The sequence below is a fragment of the Mauremys reevesii genome, linkage group 3 (assembly GCF_016161935.1).
Source record: "Mauremys reevesii isolate NIE-2019 linkage group 3, ASM1616193v1, whole genome shotgun sequence".
Lineage (NCBI taxonomy): Eukaryota > Metazoa > Chordata > Testudines > Geoemydidae > Mauremys > Mauremys reevesii.
Genome location: NC_052625.1, coordinates 94,873,503 through 94,892,946, shown reverse-complemented (window position 1 = coordinate 94,892,946; position 19,444 = coordinate 94,873,503). Strand labels below are relative to the sequence as shown.

Here is a 19,444-nt window from a genome sequence, read left to right as displayed (position 1 = left end):
CACCAGTTACCATATCAACATTGAAAACACAGTTTAGAATGACTTGTTTATATCTTTTCAAAACATTCTTTGTCATTTGTATGTACATTGCAGCCACTGGAGTTTGACACCCATGTAAGGGCAGGCCGACTTGGGCCTTTTATTTTCAAGTGCACTTATATGGGGCCAGATTGTACAACCTTCTCACACTAGCAATTGAACTTCTCCTGTAAATGCTACTTTATGTGAGCAAGGATTGCTCAAGTGCGTTTTGCTGAGTGAACTTCCAAACTTCTGTGTGCTGAACAAACATGGTGCAGCTTTGTGTTTGAAATGAGGGATAAAGCTATTCAAAAAACCCAAGTCCCCCCCGCCCCGCGTTTTTTTTCCAGATTGGCTCTTTTTAATCATGAGGTAGGGGTTTGCTGAACAATTTATTGAAGGAACATTTTATTGCACAGAAGCTAGTCAAGCTGAAACTGCAGTTTGCATGTCTCCTGGCAGCAGGGGTTTTCTGAAAGTACAGTTCACTGTACATCTAAGTAGCGATTATCCTGCTGTTTCCCTTTCATTATGCAATTGTTCTTGGGAGTTAAAGGTTTTACAAGTTATAAGAAGATGATGTTGCCAGGGGGTGTGGGAGGAGGGAAGTGTTGAAATGATTTCAATGGGGTTAGACGCCAGCATTTAGTAGCTTTATAGCAGGGTAACAAACCACACAAAGAATGAGCTTTCCTAACCACCTTCCCAGCCCCTGAAAAAAATTATTAAATACTGAAAATGGTTATTGATGCTATTTTGAAAAAAGTTGTTTCATACAATAAAAAAACTCTGTTTCTTGTTTAGAGAGTAAAAATGCTCTATTCATCTTGGTTCTTCATCTTCTGACCACTGATATTAATGAAACTTTTTTCTTAATTTAGTGGAAAATGGGGAATTCAGAAAGCCAGTACAGCTTTCATGGATCAAAAAATCACACTAATGCTGCATCTGGTGCCAAGCAGAAGCCTTGTTCTCTGAAAATTCACAGCATTCATGCTAAGGATGAAAAGTCTTGCTCCTTGCATGGATGGGGACACAACAGCAATGGCACTAGCTACAAATCGAGATCACTAGCCAGAAGCTGCCTCTCTCACTTCAAGAGTAACCAGCCTTATTCACCTAGGCTCAGTGACACAGTGGCAAAGGCCTCTAAAAGCAGTATCCATGCCAAACACAGGACAAATGCCTCAGGGAACTACTGCCAGGGAAGCAATGCAGCATTTTTTCCTGAGAATGGTTTCCACTATATTGGCCTTGAAACTGCAAGTAATCATGTTGTCTCCAGGGAATGCAGTGGACATATTTTAAATTGCTATGGAAAGAATGAGAGCCTAGCATCAACCCCACCACCAGATGACAGGAGAAGCCCCAAAGTTCTCATTAAAACGCTGGGGAAGCTGGATGGATGTTTAAAGGTTGAGTTTCACAACAGTAGCAACAACAAAGTCTCTACAGAGGAATCCAATGGACCAGTCCAGCTGCTGAGATATTCACCTACTTTAGAATCCAAATCTAATGATCTGCTAGATGTGAGGAGGAGCTCCAGTACAGATGACACTTCAAGTCATCGTCTATCTCCCACTGACTCAAGACTTAGATCCAGTAAAGGAAGCTCCTTAAGCTCAGAGTCTTCATGGTATGACTCTCCCTGGGGCAACAATGGCGATATCAATGAGCTGGATGGCTCCTACCTGACCAGGAGCACTCCGGATACAAGGATTCATGCCAGTTTTCCCACAAATGACAGCAAAACGCCCTTCAACCAAAGTTCATCTCTTTCCTCCCTCCGCGATCTATATAAGGATACAAATTTAGAAAGCAGCCCATCCTCAGCTCTCAGGTTGTCTGATGAATACATTGGCACTCATGCCAGCTTAAGCAACCGTGTTTCTTTTGCCTCAGACATTGACGTTCCCTCTAGGGTAGAACACAGAGGCCCCGCACAGTACTCTTCTTATACCCTCCCATGTAGAAAATCCAAACCCCTAAACGACGATGCCTCCAAGAAGGATACATTAAAAAGCAGGATGCGACGCATCAGTGACTGGACAGGAAGCCTCTCTAGGAAGAAAAGAAAACTGCAGGTATGTGGGAAAACTCATCCTAAAGTCTGGTACTGAGAGCTGTAGACACCTTCCATTAGTGTAATGCCTGCATTTTATTTGTTTTTCCATAGGACTACTCAATGATAGCTGGAATTTTCACCAATCTCTAATTGTCATTTATGGAAGCAAATACACCAGTGAATAGATTTTCAAGTCACTGGATTTTTCATGAGATGGACTGGAGCTTTTAAAATAATTACAGCGTTAAAGCAAAGAGATATCTGATCCTGTGAATCAAAACATAATTTGTAGCCCTGAAAATGCCTATAAAAATAATCTGAAATGTGCAGTAAAACAAATCCTTAAACGTGCATGTTGTAAATATCTTTTTGTAGATGTTTTCCCTCTCATCACCAGTGTTAGCTGTCATCCCTCTCAAGTTAGGAAATGACAACCCAGTTATATCTCCAAGCCCAACTGTAGACAGCGGGGGTTTTGGTTAAACCTGTAGTTTTTGGAGATGTTATTATCTAGCTGCCTTCTTCCTGTGTATGAACCTGGCTACATAATTCTCTGGGTATCGAAGCTGAAGTACCATCTGGTTAGTTAGAGGGTGTCTCTTTAGAACAGTTTAAGGCTAATCTCATCAGTGGGAGCTGAGGATAGCTGTGATCAAGACTGAAATTCCTGTCTCCTGCTCTAGGTCCCAGAATCAGCTCCATAAAGCAGGGCCGCCCAGAGGATTCAGGGGGCCTGGGGTCTTTGGCGGCGGGGTGCCCCACCGCCGAATTGCCGCCGAAGACCTGGCACTTCGGCGGCGGGCCCCGGGGCGGAAGGACCCCCCGCCGCGGGTCTTCGGGGCACTTCGGTGGCGGGTCCCGGAGTGGAAGGACCCCCCACCGCCGAAGACCCGGAGCGGAAGAAGCTCCGGGGGCCCAGGCCCCATGAGAGTTTTCCGGGGCCCCTGGAGCGAGTGAAGGACCCCGCTCCAGGGGCTCTGAAAAACTCTCGTGGGGGCCTGGGGCAAATTGCCCCACTTGCCCCTCCCTCTGGGCGGCCCTGCCGTAAAGGCCAGACGGTGCCTGGCCTTGTAGGAACGCACAAGTGGGGAGTGCAGAAACTTCCCTCACTCCCATAATGCCTCCCATGAAAGGGCTGGCCAAAGTTGTGCTCTCTGTGCTCTCCTCAGTTTAGGGACTGCTCCCTTCTAAAACTGTGGGGGTGCAAGCCACCACAAAGGTGAGCAGAAAGGAGGCAGAGCCATGTACCTGTACATCTTCAGACTGTCCAGCAGTAGTGTCTAGATGAATAGGAGATCCCACACAGCAACTGTTCTTCCCTAGTGTCCTGGGAAGATTTGGTAGGCATTGTGCCATCTTGTGGCATAATCTTCCCGGAGCGCCGCCTCACTCCATACCACAACCAGTGTGTGAGCTGCACTGACTTCAAGGCACAGCATACAATATTAAGGGCCAGTTTGTGCCAAGAAATCAGGTTAATTTGAGGGTTGCCTGTGTAAATTCTAAGAGAGGGCCCCAGAATTTGGCTCTGGGAAATTTGAAGGCTGCTCAGCTGGTTCATTATCTTACTTAAGACTTTTGAAAGTTATTATGGAGTCCTCAAGGTTCTTGAAACCTTCCTTACCCTTGCACTCATCTGTTAGTTAGAAAACAGGAAAAAAAGGAATTAATAAGTGCTTTAGTTTTTTTCCTGAGGTTTCTTCACTGATATAAACAGCACTGACTATTTTAGATTTTTTTTTATAAAAGTTCATATCGGGCTCTAAATATGATCTCTGCAACATAGCCCTTTTGTTATGCATTAGTTAATTACAACATTTTCAGAATGATATGTGGTAAGGGATTAATGGCTGTTTTACACCAGCTGTGTATACAAAGTACAGAGACTCACTGACTTCCCTAACAGCAGGGAAATGTTGCCGGTGAGTCTGTATCAAACCAGACTTGGTGAAAGGAAATAAACCCCAACCCTAATTACAGTATCTTACTTTGAAAATGTAGGGCTTGAGTAACAACTGTCTTTGAGATGAGGACTCTAGCAACAACAGGTTACGACGTGTAGCATCTTGTCCATAGATGTAGTTTGTTTGTGGGGGAGTGGGTGGGTCCTTTCCACTTTACCAATTTTAAACATGTTGTAACTGGCTCAGGGGACAGCTGTGCTGTCACATGGTTACAGTGGTAGTGTAGATGGATCCCTAGAGAGAGAAAAGTTCTATAAGTGGTATCAGTTTGGGCTCAAGTCCTTGTATGAGAACTTTAATGGAGTTTGTAACCAGTTAGTGTCAGGGCTCGCACTTTATTTAGTGGGCCCCCAAATGAGGCCCTATTAGTGATTTGCAAACCTAATAATATATTCCCTAAATAAACTGAAAATTGGTCTTTTTGTAGGAAGCTGATTGGCTCTGAAGAGCAATAAGAAAGTATTCAAATGCCAATGTTTCAGCATGTGCCTGTGCCAACACTGGATTAAAGAAAGGGGAAAATGGATATTCCCAAATCTTACAAGAGATTTGCAGCTAGTTAATGCCTGGAGTCAGGCCAGGCGTTTTTATCCCATTGATCACACATCATTTTTCAGGCACATGCATAAAATATTTTTTTTAAATCTTTTCTTGCCTTTCCACTTGCACTGGTGAGAATGCTGCTGCCTTCTCTCCCTTGCTCAGTATAGCTCACATCTTAAACCTTTTATATCCATTGTCATTTTTTTCTAACTCCAAATAGTCTCAACTATCCAAATAATATGAATCCAACTCTCACCCAAATGTGCATATTAGGATATTCATTCCCTCTCACTTTCATTGGAGTTTAGGATTACTTCTGCCTCCATCTGCAGGAATGAACTTCAGACACAACCTGATTCTGATCTCAAGTCACTTTTTTATACTGGCATAACTCAGTTGAGTTCAGCAGAGTGATTTATCTCTCGGTAAATGCTCCTTCTGGCCCAGGCTGGCTTCTCGCTGTCCCGTACTGAGAAGTGTGCCAAACGGATCAGTATGTATTGCGTTGTTGATTTAGTGCTCTGAGACTAAGCCCTAGTCGATAGTAAGCTTTATGGAAAGGATAGAGACCAATCACATGCTAAAACTATATACTCTTATAGGAAAGCTGCACCTACTTTGCTGAGCATAGTGATCTAAAAGATCTAGATGTTAGAACGGTCTCTTCCAGTTTCAAACCTAGATGTATTGTCTGGGAACATAATCTTTAAATTAAATTTGGCATTTCTGAGCCTACTGCTGCAGCAGCCTTCTTGCTGAAAAGTGACCTTTCTTGTGAAATCTGCAGCGGCATGGGATCTCACTGTTGCTCTTGGCTTTATGTTGGAGGTCATCATACTATCAAAACATGACACAGCTTCTTCCAGTACATTTTTGATGTGCAACATCTAGGATGTGAAAACAAATGCAGTTGCTTTCCAAGCTTCTGGTGTGACTAGTTCACAGGAGACCAGTGTTTGTTTACTTTATCCGTATGTTGCAGTCAGAGTGCAAATAAATATTACTATAGAAGCAGTGTAAACTTGAGCAAAAAAAAAATTTTTTTTCCTGGGTAATAGTTGTACTTCTGGTTGAGCCATTTACAGCCCCTGGGTATTTTCAAGTAAAATTTGTTAATTTTTTTTCTATACGAAAGGCAGCAAATAGTTTTTCTCTTGCTTATTCTTTAAGCATAATGTATTTTTTAAGAATGTCAGTGAAATACAGTTGGATGGGAGATAAATCCTTCCATCAGACTGATGGAATGGTTCTTTTTGACAGTGCAATTAACTTGAAGAGCCCAGTCTTGTGAAATACTAAGACACCTGAGAGCCCACTGAAGTCACTGGGCATTAGGGTGACCAGAGAAATTGTGAAAAATTGGGATGGAGGTGTGTGTGTGTGTGGGGGGGTAACAGGCTCCTATTTAAGAAAAAGCACCAAACATTGGGACTGTCCCTATAACATCGGGACATCTGGTCACCCTACTGGGCATTGAGGGTGCATAGCACCTTGCTGAGTCAGGCCACAGGCTCAGATCTTCCATATAGACAGACTATTGCAGGAATGAGTGAACATTCCACATCGCCAACGTGGAATTAAAATCATATGTAGAACAGTTATCTCAGAGCACTTAAAAGGGAACTGCCCTGCCCGGTTGCAGAAGAAATGAAATTGCATCATACAAGCATGAGTAATACAAATGGATTTCATAATACACTGCTGGATCTAGGAGTCAAGCCCCCACTGTAATAGCAATGTCTGCAATCTTTAGAAAATATACACCACTTCATTTTAAAACCTGGATTCATGCAAATCATCCAACACCCTTTCTTTTAGTTTTAAAACGAAGTTGAACACATTTATCTTGGCAGATAATTGGTGAATTCAATGGGTTTAAAAATATTTCAGATTTCAGACTGACATTTTTCAGACCCTCAGGAGGCAAAATCAGCCTACCTCCACTAAAGTAATCAATTTACATCTGTTAATCCAAAGATCCAAAGTTTTTAAATGGTCAGATATTGAAACCTTGCTACCTAGATTGAATTTAATTTCACCTATTATAAAACCTCTGTAAGTCTTATCAGTGTTGCTGTTATAGTTGGGTCGGGGTGTAAAAGACAATGTCCCTGTTTCACAATGCTCAGGAAAACAGATTAATTCACCGTTGTCAGGAGTACATGGTTCTATTCACAGTGCCCGTTGGGCTGTTGGAAATCAAATCACAGCAATTATCAATGAGTTCTGAGATTTTTTTTTTTTTTTCAGGCCTGTTGAGTCAGCAAACAGTGCTGGTTTGGCAATTAGCCTTACTGGGATTCTGTTGAATAAAAATGTTGTAGTAATACTAACAGTAGCAAAGATTGCTAGGATTAACAGGCACCATCATGGTGCAAGCGGGCACACTCTGAAGTTTACAGTGACGATACATGAAACAAACAAGACGCTATAAAATATGTCTCTTTGCCATAGATTACTTGCAATTTGCATTATTTACAGGAGCCAAAATCCAAAGATCTGAGTGAATACTTTGACAGCAGAATTGATAACCTTGCTACGGACACTCTGGCACCTTCGCAGATGTCTGGTTTACTGTGGTCGCCTGGCTCTGGCCACATTCTGCCCCAGAGAAGTGAATCCACTAATGCAATCAGCAGTGATGCCCTGAGGCAGAACATTTATGAAAACTTCATGAGGGAGCTGGACATGAGCAGTACTAACATTGAGAATACGGACACATCAACAGACACAGAGGACTCTAGCAGTGAATCACTCAGTTCCTTAGAGCAACTGGATCTGCTGTATGAAAGAGAACAAGGAGTTGTGCGCAAAGCAGGGTGGCTCTTCTTCAAGCCATTGGTAACTCTACAGAAGGAGAAAAAACTTGAGCTGGTTGCACGGAGAAAGTGGAAACAGTATTGGATAACACTCAAAGGTAAATCATTGTTAACTCTTTTAACCTGCCAACACAGGTGCTATCCATTGTTTGGTGGTGGGGTTTTTGTTTTTGTTTTTAAATGAAACCTAGGTAACATTTTGAACTGAAACAGACCCTGAAGACCTTAGGCTTTATCTACATTAGCACTTTTGTCTGTAAAACTTTTGTCGGTCATGGGTGTGAAAAAACACTCCTCCGACCGACAAAAGTTTCACCGACAGAAGTGCTGGTGTGGACAGCGCTATGTTGGTGGGAGACACTGTCCTGTCAACATAGTTACTGCCACTTGTTAAGGGTGGTTTAATTATGCCAGCGGGAGCACTTTCACCAGGATATACCAGTTACACGGGAAACCTTACAGCAGTACAGTTGCAGGGGTACAGCTATAGGGTCTGTAGTGTGGACAAAGCTTAATTCAGGTAGATACTGAAGTCTGTGCCTAACTTGAAGTACACAAGTTATCTACTCTCACGCTTAAAAATAGGCATGTGCTTAAGTACCTTCCTAAAAATGGGCCTATATTTGCACCTTCAGCTTTGGGTGGGAAGCCCTGCATTTAATACTGAAATTGGGTAATTACCTGTCCAGCTCTCTGATTTATGGACTCGTGCAAAACTGGGTATGTGTCAATTTAGAGGATGCATGTGATAATTTGGCAGTTAAAAACAATTCTGGACCTGTCACAGGGTGACTAGCCCCTATAAGGGAAATTGGCCCAGTTCCTTTTGACAAGGTAGGCTCTTCCCACTTGGGCCTGTTCGGGGATAAGGGGAAGGCACTTGATACTAATGAAAGGAAGGATGGGAAATCTCTGAAGGGGAGGGAACTCTCTAGAATGGATAGCGGAGACTGTCCAGACCAGAGAGGCTTGGGCAGGAGCCCAGGAGGGGCTGGAGAAGATGACTGCAGGAACGTTTCAGACTCCTATGAGGGACCCTGGGTCTAGGGTCAAACCATGGACAGAGGTGACTGGATGTTTTCGGGAAAAGACTTGGAGGGTTGGACTATGAGAGATGAGTGACAGCCTACAGACTGAGGTGTCAGGTCAGTGTTCCCTCTAATTTTTCCCATGCATGTGCATGAATTTTGTTATGTGCACCAATGTGGAGGTGATGTGTGTCTGCATGTCCCTATCCAGCAATTCATCTTGCCCTCACCATCAGTTCAGCCCCCTTTGGTTCAACTTCCCCCAGCCCCCCAACAATTCAGACCCCCCTCCCAGCTTCCCCTAAGCCTCACCCCTGCACCTCCTGGCATTCTTCACCCTTCTCCCAGGCCAGGGAGGGCTGTAATGGGGTCCCCACTCCCTCTTTCTAAGCTGAGGGTTGGGCACCTCCAGGGGCCCTTCACCCCCCTCTGCCCCTTCCCAGGATGGATGCTGCAGTTTGGGGGAAAGAGGAGCAATATCACCGTCTTGTCTGTGTTTTTAAAGGTGGTGAGGGGGGAAGAGGGAGCAGAGTTGAGCTGAGCTGCTGGGCTCTTTGCTCCCCCCTCCTCCTCTGTGAGAATGGTGATCATAGGGGAGAGATTCTTCTGGCTTCTGGCATGGCTCAGTTTCACAATGGGACTGGAGTTTCTTGTATCATCACAAGTTGTGCTCCAGCACTCTCTGAAATCCCATAGCGCTTAAAAAAAATATCCTGAGAGTTGTCAGTACTGGGGATACTGTGTGGCAGGGCCAGATTATTAAAAAGTGGAATCTCACTTGCAAGCACAGAATTGTTCATGTGTGCATCTAAGATTGAGTGTCTTTCTAAAAGATATGCTCTGGTTTAACCAAATGTTATTACTTAATGAAATTCTATGGCCTGTATTATACAAGAAGTTAGGTAATCAAGATGGTCTGACCTTAAAAATTGGAGAGTCTATAGTTGGACATAGAAACGACTACTTAGCACACAGATGGGTGTTTGTGTTCACAATTTCCTCACCTGTGCATTTTGGTGGGGGCAGAAAAGTTTCCGTTTTTTTTTTAAATTTGGCCCTTTTATTTATTAGAACAATACTAACTAATTACCTGTTCCTGAGCAAAAATTTCCTCCTCTTTTTGGAGTTACTTTTGAGCCGCTAAATTACTATGAATTCATGTATTGGAAAGCCAAAAACACTTCTATTTTTAATACTTCTACATTCCTCTTTTCACTTATAAACACACTAGAGTGGTGTTCCCCACCTCTGGTGCCCACAACAGTATTTCAGGCTTTTGTGACAGATCCTCCTACTAATCTTCTTTCACTAATGATGAGCATCGGTGCTAGTGCCAGCGTATTACTCCTGCCATCGTCCATTCACTTGCATATGGTCCAGCCCACAGTTTAGGTTACTCCAATCCCCAGTCTCAACGGTTCAGAGCAAGCCAAGAAGCATTATGGGTTAGAAAATGCACAGTTGAGTGGGGGGCCGTGGACATTTAGCTGAAGCATTCAATTCAGCGTTTACACATCTGTAAGTGGGTATAAATTGACTTGACATATGGGTCAAAGGTAGCCCTTGATGCACTGATGCTGTGGCACAGACACTCAGTTCCCCGTGGTGCTGCTGTGTGGTGCACTGAGATCTCTTGAAGCCTTGATGTGTCAAAACAGTCAGTCAATTCCCCAGCATCGTGGCCCTGGCAGTCCTGTGCAGCAGGTAGGCATGTCATGGAGAGCCATGTGCCTCTGTGCTGCAGCACTGACACGTAAGGGACATCCCATAGTGCTGCTGCCCTCTGTGCTGAGGGAGTTAAGGCAATAGTGGCAGACAGAGCCAGTGCAAGGATATTTTGCGCCCTAGGCAAAACGTCCACTTTGCGGGCCCCCGCCCGCACATCAGTTCATTGAGGGGCAAATCCCAACAAGCCTTTATAGACCCCAGGGGCCAGCCGTGCCCAGGGTCTGCTCCCCAGACCAGGTTCCCCACTCCCCACCCCCTGAACTCCCCGGAGGGTGCTCAGCCCCACCGTGAGCCCTCCCTACCCCAGCAGCCCCCGCCCCAAGTCCACTCACTGGCTTTGCTGAGCTTGGGCTGCTGCAGCAGCTTGGCAGGGAGGAGCTGCCTTCCGGAGAGCCAGAGTGTCAGCTTGTGGCAGCAGTGAGCCCCAGCCATGCAGGAGCTGGCGCGGTGCAGGGGGGCAGCAGCCCTGTGAAGGCGGCGGCGCTGCTAGCGGAGAGTAGCTGCACCCCCCCTTCTGCCCAGGCTGCGGCCTGCCGCCCCCGCCGGGGGCTCCTGCAGCAGATACATGCTGTGGGCGGCGGCTCCCGTGTGCTCCCCCACTCCTCCCTCGCCGCACTCCGGCTCTGCGGCTCCCGGGAGTGTGAGCCACCACCACCCTTCCCGGAGCAGGCTCAGGGCCCTGCGCCCCGGCGGTGGTGGGGGCTCACATGCCCGGGAGCTGCAGAGCCTGAGTGCGGCAAGGGTGGCCCACGGGCGCTGCCACTCGTAGGTATCTGCTGCAGCCTGCAGGACCCCACCGGGGGGGGGAGTGGCAGGCTGCAGCCTGGGCAGGGGGCACGGCTGTTCCCTGTTAGTAGCACTGCCGCCTTTGCAGGGCTGCTGGCGCCCCTGCGCTGCGCCGGCTCCTCCATGGCTGAGGCTCGCCGCCCCCGCAAGCCAACACTCTCCGGTGCCTCCGGAAGGCGGCGCCTCCCTGCCGAGCTAGGGCACTGCTTTGTGCTGCCCCCAACCATTTGACGCCCTAGCGATCGCCTAGTGGTTGCACTGGCCCTGGTGGCAGAGGAAGCCCTTCTAGCACCTGAATCTCAACAGTGGGGCACTGGATTCCCTTTCTCCCCAGAACCCTGGTGCAGCTCTGGTACTCCCCCGTCCAGCCATGGCCCCGTGTCCGCGGCACAAAACTCTCCTCTCCTGTGGCAACTCACATCCCACCGATTCCTCCCCACTCGTTGCTGTCCCACATCACTGCCCTCTACACCAGGGGTTCTCAACCTTTTTCTTTCCGAGCCCCCCCCCCTCCAACATGCTATAAAAACTCCATGGCCCACCTGTGCCCATAACTGGTTTTCTGCACACAAAAGCCAGGGCTGGCATTAGGGGATAGTAAGCAGGGCAGTTGGCTGGGGCCTCGTGCCACAGGGCCACCCTGCCGCAAAGTTGCATTGCTCAGGCTTTGGCTTCAGCCCCAGATGGTGGGGCTGAGGACTCTGGGCTTCAGCCCCATGCAGTGGGGCTTTGGCTTTCTGCCCTGGGCCCCAGCGAGTCTAACGCTGGCCCTACTTGGTGGACTCCCTGATACCTGCTTGCGGCCCCTCAGGAGCTCCCGGACTGCTGGTTGAGAACCACTGGTCTACACTCCTCCCCACTCTTCTCCCCCCTGCTTCCCTTGCCATGAGACAGCACAGTGTGGAGCCAATCTGTTGGGGGGGGGGGCGGGAAAAGCTGTTTGTGGGTTGATGGATGACTGTTGTGTCGGAGGTAAGGTTGCATGTTTGCTACTGAGTGTAATGGAGGAAGTAGGTGTGTAACCAGCAGCGGATGGGTGTCAGCAAATACGTGGAGGAAAATCAACATACAATTTGTTGTGGGGAGGTGGAGGAATTTAACAGGCGATTTCCTAAATTGTATAGATTACACCTCTGGGAATTGCCTTGTAGTTAATATAATGTTAAATTTAATAAGTAAGGAAATAGTCAAAGTAAATGGTTTCCTAGCATATTTGAGACTGGAAGAGAGACTATAATAACCTTCCCACAGGTTTCACTTTACAAAATTATTACCTGACTCACACCTGGGTCTAGACCTGAAGAAAAATAAATACTGTGCTGTAAGTATCGGCGATGTTCAAAATGTTGCAATGTCAACTCATACGAAGGAAAGAAAAAAATACAGTAATTTTGCACGATAATTCTGAGATCCGTTGTTAAGCGATCAAAATGCCATCAAACTGAGGCTATGTCTACACTATGTACCTTTTAGCAACACAGCTGTGCTGCTACAGCCCTGCTGCTAAAAGGTGCGCAGTGTAGCTGCTCTTTGTCGGCAGGAGAGAGCTCTCCCACCAACAAAAAAAATAATTCCACCCCCAGCGGGAGGCGGTAGTTTTATTGGTGGGAGAGCTCTCATGCCAACAAAACGCTGTTCACACTGGCGCTTTTCGTCACTAAAACTTTTGTCATTCGGGGTTTTTTTTTTTTTTCTTTTCACACCCCTGAATGACAAAAGTTTTACCGATGAAAGTTAATTAACAGGTTAAATCACTTTTCTTTATCACTAGACTGAGGCAGTAAAATGAATCATGCCTGCAAATAGCATATGTAAAGAGAAAAAGCAGTATCTGAATACCACCCTTTCCTCACCTTTGTTTAGACACTGAAGTGTAAATATGAGTTTAATCTGTGTTTTGAAAGACTTCTTAAAGTACCAACACAACACCTTACTCTAAATATGTTACAGTAATCAGACTCACACAAAACAAGTGTATCTTGAATGCTTTTCACATGAGATTAGTGTTATAGTTACCTTCCTGGTGCTGGATCTTTTTGTCTTTGTTAGTTGTTCATAAATAGACATTTCCTTGATCATACATACACTTTACTTGTCTTGCAAAGATTTTTGTTGCCAAAATAAACTTGTCTGTATGGATTTCAAGGCCTCCTTCTTTTATTTTAATTTAATGTATTTATTTATATAGCATACTATACTAAGATCAAGAAACTTGCTTCAGAACTCCTTGTGTAGATTTTGATCAAATCTTGGTTTAATTGGTTCTGGAAATTTAAATAACCAAGATATAAATACATTTTTAAAAGAGCCACGTGTGTGAATGAGAACAGCATGTTTCTCTGCATTCTGTTGATATGTGTTTAGTTATAAATATGCAAAAGGCTTACAACCTTCTGGTTACCTGCCAGACTTGGATTTATCAGTGTCCTGAGGCCTCCACTTTACTTAGTATGCTGACAAGACCTGAGCTTGAATAGTAAACCTTTAACAAGGGGAACTCTTCTTCCCATCTGTCCCCTCTAATTTATTTATTTTAACAAGGGAAATTGCTTTCCCACCAATTCCCCCTCAGTACAAGCTTTGATCAAAACACATAGACTATAATCAGTTCCAGTGCAGCATCAGGAATAGGGAGAATGTGTGGACCTATCTATTTATAAGGATTATAGTTCTGCTGTTACTTGGCTAAACTCTAAAACGTGCCCTGCTCCTCTGAAAAACTTAATATTAGTGGAAAACTACCAGGATAAAAATATGTATTAAAATACCCTTCCTTATGTTCTTATAACACGTTGAGGGTATTAGAAAGAATTTTAAAATAATGTAATTTACAGTTTTTATAAACAGAACAGTAAATCCAGATAAGTCAAAAATACTTTGAGATGGTACCGTGCCCTCTGACTGAAGAAAACTGGGAATATATACAAGAACAAAGCACCAACCCATTAAAAGCAGGCTTGAATTCTAAACCTCTAATCCAAGCTGTGCATAACCTCATAACGCAGTTATGTCTGTGCAAGGTGTGTGTGCATAGTGGCTGTAAAACGCTGCTGCTGATGTATGCAAGTGCAGAATTTTGATTTGGTACTGCTACGCCCACTCTGCTGAGCTATAAGTGACTACAGTAGGCGCAATGCCTCTTATTTCAGAGCAAATCATGCCCCTGTCACTGCATCTGCACAGAGCCCTTAGTGTGGCTCTGTTGTATGGGGAAGCAGAGCATAGCAGGCTGGGGACAAAGCTGCGGCTACACTGGCCAGTTCTGTCAGACACCCTAGGTGTGTATGTGTTTGTAGCGAAGGGCACATAAATGTCTGTGTAGGCTGCTCCAGCTATTGGACTGCAGTGACCTCAGTGGGGTATACTAGGGAGAGAATTCTTTCCTCTGAGTATCAACCTAGCACTCAGGCCGCCTGGGTGCTAATTTCTGAATTTACTGTTTACATTTAATTCACATTAGAGAATGAAATGATACTGGTCAGATTCACTTTTGTTTCTCTTAATTCTCTATAGAGATGGGTCACAACCAGAACATTGGCTCCAAACTCTATAAGTCCTTAACAGCCAGCATGCACCGATCGCTATAATGGGTTAAACTGGAGAGCAGAATCCAAACAACCCTGAATTGTGAGGAGGTTTGAAGCTGGAGCTGGTTTTACATCTAAACTTGGTGACCTAGGTTGTACCTCCAGTTCTCATGAACTAGAACTCTGTGATTTTGGATTTCCAACACTAGTCAGAGGAACATTAAAAATGGGGGAGGAAATCTATTTTCAATTTTTTTTTTTAAAAAGAATGTGTAAAACGGAAACATTTCTATTTGTATTTTAGGTTGTATGACATCCCCATCACACACCACTATAAGTGCACTTACGTGTGCGCGCACACACACACAGATGCACCACTATTCTCACAATCACCACTTTAGGGCCAAAATTTAAGTTTTGCTCTAAACAGCATTACAGGGCCTCTTAATTTGAAAAATGGTGGGAAAAGGTAGAATGTTAATCCTTGTTTGTCTCAGTTTCAAACCCTTTACTGTATATTTCTATAGTTCAGGACAGATATATATTCATAGATTAAAAAGCCAGAAGGGACCTTTTGTGATTATCTAGTCCAGGGGTCGGCAACCTTTCAGAAGTGCTGTGCCGAGTCTTCATTTATTCACTCTAATTTAAGGTTTCGCGTGCCGGTAATACATTTTAACGTTTTTAGAAGATCTCTTTCTATAAGTCTATAATATATAACTAAACTATTGTTGTATGTAAAGTAAATAAGGTTTTTAAAATTTTTAAGAAACTTCATTTAAAATTAAATTAAAATGCAGAGCCCCTCCTGCTTCCCCGTCCCACCCCCGGACCGGTGGCCAGGACCCGGGGAGTGTGAGTGCTACTGAAAATCAGCTCGTGTGCTGCCTTCGGCACGCGTGCCATAGGTTGCCTACCCCTGATCTAGTCTGACCTCCTGTATAACACAGGCCATAGGAATTCCCTGAATTAATTCCTGTTAAATTAGAGCAGATCTTTTAGAACAAACATTCAGCTTTGATTTAAAAATTGCCAGTGATGGATCCTCGGTAAACAGTTCCAGTGGTTAATTACCCTCACTGTTAAAAATTTGCACCTCATTTCTAGTCTGAATTAGTGTAGCTTCAACTTCCAGGTATTGGATCTTGTTATACCCTTTGACTGCTAGACTGAAGACCTCTCTATTATCAAATTTCTCTTCACCGTGTAGGTACTTATAGACTGCAGTCAGGTCACCCCTAACCATCTCTTTGTTACTCATATATATATATATATATCAATCAGCTTAGTTACTGAGTTTTAGTTCCAGGATGCAGATGTAGCCATCTGCTATCTGGCATGTCATTCTATCTGAAAAACTGAGAATACAGTCCAAGAAAGGGAAATCCTTTAAAACATCCAAGTTATTTGGATAGTGATCGGTGTCTTACTACAGAATTTGCAGATAGAAACAAGGGAACCAAAGTTAATCTCCAGAGATGCTTACTCATTTTCTACAGTATTTGAAGATCAAAAGTACTGAGCATCTGCTAATCCCCTTTAGCAAATATTAAGGTTTCCCAGGTGACTGGGTGAGAGAGAACTGGCTCCTTAAATTATTAAATAAACACAACAGCTTCTTCAGCTGAGTCGCCTTTTATGTGCTCTAGCACAGAGGTTTTCAACCTTTTCCTTTCTGAACCACCCCACCCCAACGTGCAATTAAAAACTCTAGGTCCCACCAGTGCCACAGCAACTGCTTTTCTGCATACAAAAGCCACGGCCGGCATTAGGGCAGTTCCCTGGAGCCCCATGCCATAGGGGCCCCCACAAAGGTACATTGTTCAGGCTTCAGCTTCAGTCCCAGGTGGTGGGGCTCAGAGTCCCGGGCTTCAGCCCCATGTGGTGAGGCTTCAGCTTTCTGCCCTGGGCCCCAGTGAGTAATTCTGGCCCTGCTTGGCAGACCCCCTGAAACCTGCTCATGGCCGCCTGAGGGACTCCAGATCCCTGGCTGAGAACCACTGCTCTAGCATTTTGACATTCTAAGTTTACTAAGCTATAATTTAGTTTTTCAGCCCAAGTTTGTCTTTCAGAAAACATTTTTCCTGTTTATTAGTTATCCGTTTTCCCTTCTTATTCACAAAGCCATCATTAACCTTTGCCTTTCTCTTGGTTTAGTAATACTTCTCTTTCAAACTCCAATGGTGGACAGCAGTGTGTCTGGCATCTTAATTCTTTATTCCTACAGCATGTCGTGTAAAAGAACGTTGGAAGCTCACTTCGTTTTTTCTTGTTTTTCCAAAGGTTGTACCCTGCTGTTTTATGAGACTTATGGCAGGAATTCCATGGAACAGAGCAATTCACCAAGATATGCTCTGTTTGCAGAGGACAGCATAGTGCAGTCTGTCCCTGAACATCCCAAGAAGGAAAATGTGTTTTGCCTCAGCAATTCTTTTGGAGATGTGTATCTATTTCAGGTAATGATGATATTTTTATTTGTCTTTATATTTCATATAATTAGTAATGTGCCCTGTGCTGATTGACTGTTTGCTCCAGTGGTTTGACCATTGGCCTGCTAAACCCAGGGTTGTGAGTTCAATCCTTGAGGGGGGCCATTTAGGGATCTGGGGCAAAAATTTGTCTGGGGATTGGTCCTGCTTTGAGCAGGGGGTTGGACTAGCTGACCTCCTGAGGTCCCTTCTAACCCTGAGATTCTATGAAACAATCCTCCCCCTCCTGCTCCTTTACAGTCTCTTCACCTTAGTTTCATTCCACAGCTGTCCCTCTTCTCCACTGCCCTGTCTCTGTCACTCCCTTTCCCTTCCCTTTTCTTTCCATTTATCTGATCTCCTTCCCTTCCACCCCCAGAAATTGTGGAACTAACATGCTGTTTGCTGCAATCACTTTGTTCACACTGCCTGTGTGTTCTACAGGGCCGCCCAGAGGATTCCGGGGGCCCGGGGTCTTCGGCGGCAGGGGGCCCCGCTTCGGCGGTAAGTCGGCGGCGGGGGTCCTTCCGTTCCGGGACCCGCCACCAAAGTGCCCCAAAGACCCATGGCGGGGACCCCCCTCTGCCGAATTACCGCTGAAGTGGGATCCGCCGCCGAAGTGCAGCCCCCACCGCGGGTCTTCGGGGCACTTCGGCGGCGGGTCCCGGAATGGAAGGACCCCCCCGCCGCCCAATTACTGCCGAAGACCCGGCTGCACTCCGGCCGCGGGTCCCGCTTCGGCTGTAATTCGGCGGCGGGGGGGTCCTTCTATCCCAGAGAGGAAGGACCCCCCGCCTGTGAAGACCGGGAGCGAAGAAGCTCCGGGGGCCCAGGCCCCACGAGAGTTTTCCGGGGCCCCCGGAGCGAGTGAAGGACCCCGCTCCGGGGCCCCGAAAAACTCTCGTGGGGGCCCCTGCTGGGCCCGGGGCCTGGGGTAAATTGCCCCACTTGCCCCCCCCCCTCCTCTGGGCGGCCCTGGTGTTCTACTCCTTTATCACTCTGTGTCTGTCCCATCTATTTAGATAGTAAGGCCTTTGGGATAGGGACAGGACAGTCAGCTGCTCTGTATTTGTATAGTGCCTGGCACAATGGGGCCCCATTCTTGGTTGGCCCTTGTAATAAACATGATTAATAGTAGTAAGCTATCTATCGGTGCTAATGGGTGTGGTAGCTTCATCTGTTTGTTTTTAAGACAAATCTTAGTCTGTACCTCAGACTTTCACTCAATTCTGTCTTCAAGCAAAACTTTCATTGATGTGAATGGGGATTTTTGCCAGAGGGAGGACTGAGTGAAAACCAAGCGCCATGTTCTCCACTCCATTAACGCTGTTTTTTTTGCTGGTTGGGGAAGGGAAAGGCAAGGGGTACGTAAGAAGAGGTGGGTACAGGGAGGGTAAGCCAGATGAGTAGCAGAGGAGATGATCAGAGTCAGTCAAGAGAGACAGAAACGATGAGAATTAGACAGCCAAATGTAACATGAGCTTAAGTGAGCAGTGTACTGTGAAAGGTAACAGTAGAACAATGATGTTCAGATAGAGGACAAAAGAGATTGAGAAATGTCTGGTCCTGACAAGGAGGAGGGCTGCAGGCATGAAATTAAAACAATACTTAACTGTGATAACTGTTGCTGCTGTCATGATTTTAGAGCTCCTCCAGGTCTGTCACTGTTCCATTCAGGTGCATGAGACTTCATCAGTGAACTCAGCCACCCACAGCTACAGAAATAATGGAGGGGCTGGAATGGATGGGGTTAAAATAAGCAGAGTGTAACTTATGCTGTAAGGCATCTATTGTTTGCCCGTTACAGCCCACAGGAAATCAGCAGTATTATCAAAATCCAGACACATCTATTAGCACTCCAGAGTTCTATACGGACGGACCCACCCTGACTCCATTAGCCTCAAAGGGAATTTTGCTTCTGCTAAGCATTGACGTTTGGAACCCCCAAAAAGTAGTTAATAATCTAAGGAAACTAACCACTTGTCTGTATTATTGGAAAGGCTCCTAACGTCGAGCCATCCTTCTAAGGAAAAATACATTGCTGCAAAGCTGCATTTTTTTAATTGATGTTTGCAGGCACTTTATAAAAATGCATCCTCCCTTGTCCTTCTGTGCTCCCTCCACTAATTTGTGCTTATTTAAATATGCAGACCTCTGTCCTCGGAAATCAGTTGTGTGGCCACTATCCCTGTGACCAAATTGGACTGGAGGAAATTTACCTTCATAGCCTATCAGTTTTATTTCTTAACTGGCTGGAGGATTGAGCCATACAAATCACTTCACCTCCACAACTCTCAGAAGTGCTCTTGTGCTTGCTGATTCTACAGCACTCACAGGCCTGGCAGGACTCACAAGTGAAAGGTTGGGTGTAGCAATCATGGGGTACATCAGCATTGCAATAAAAAACCCACCGCATTGAGTCTCAGAGCCTGGGTCAGTTGACTCAGGCTTGCAGGGCTCAGGCTGCGGGGCTAAAAATTGCAGAGTAGACATTC

General features: G+C 45.5%; 1 protein-coding gene across 9 annotated transcripts in view; it reads left to right on the top strand.

Annotated features, from left to right (window-relative positions):
- TIAM2 (TIAM Rac1 associated GEF 2) overlaps positions 1–19,444 on the top strand; it is a 260,221-nt gene that overhangs the window by 138,827 nt on the left and 101,950 nt on the right. For all 9 annotated transcript variants that reach the window (XM_039528198.1, XM_039528204.1, XM_039528196.1 and 6 more), the window contains 3 exons: positions 903–2,105; positions 7,075–7,510; positions 16,765–16,937. In XM_039528198.1, the coding sequence (XP_039384132.1) occupies positions 903–2,105; positions 7,075–7,510; positions 16,765–16,937 (1,812 nt within the window). The remainder of the gene's footprint in view (positions 1–902; positions 2,106–7,074; positions 7,511–16,764; positions 16,938–19,444) is intronic.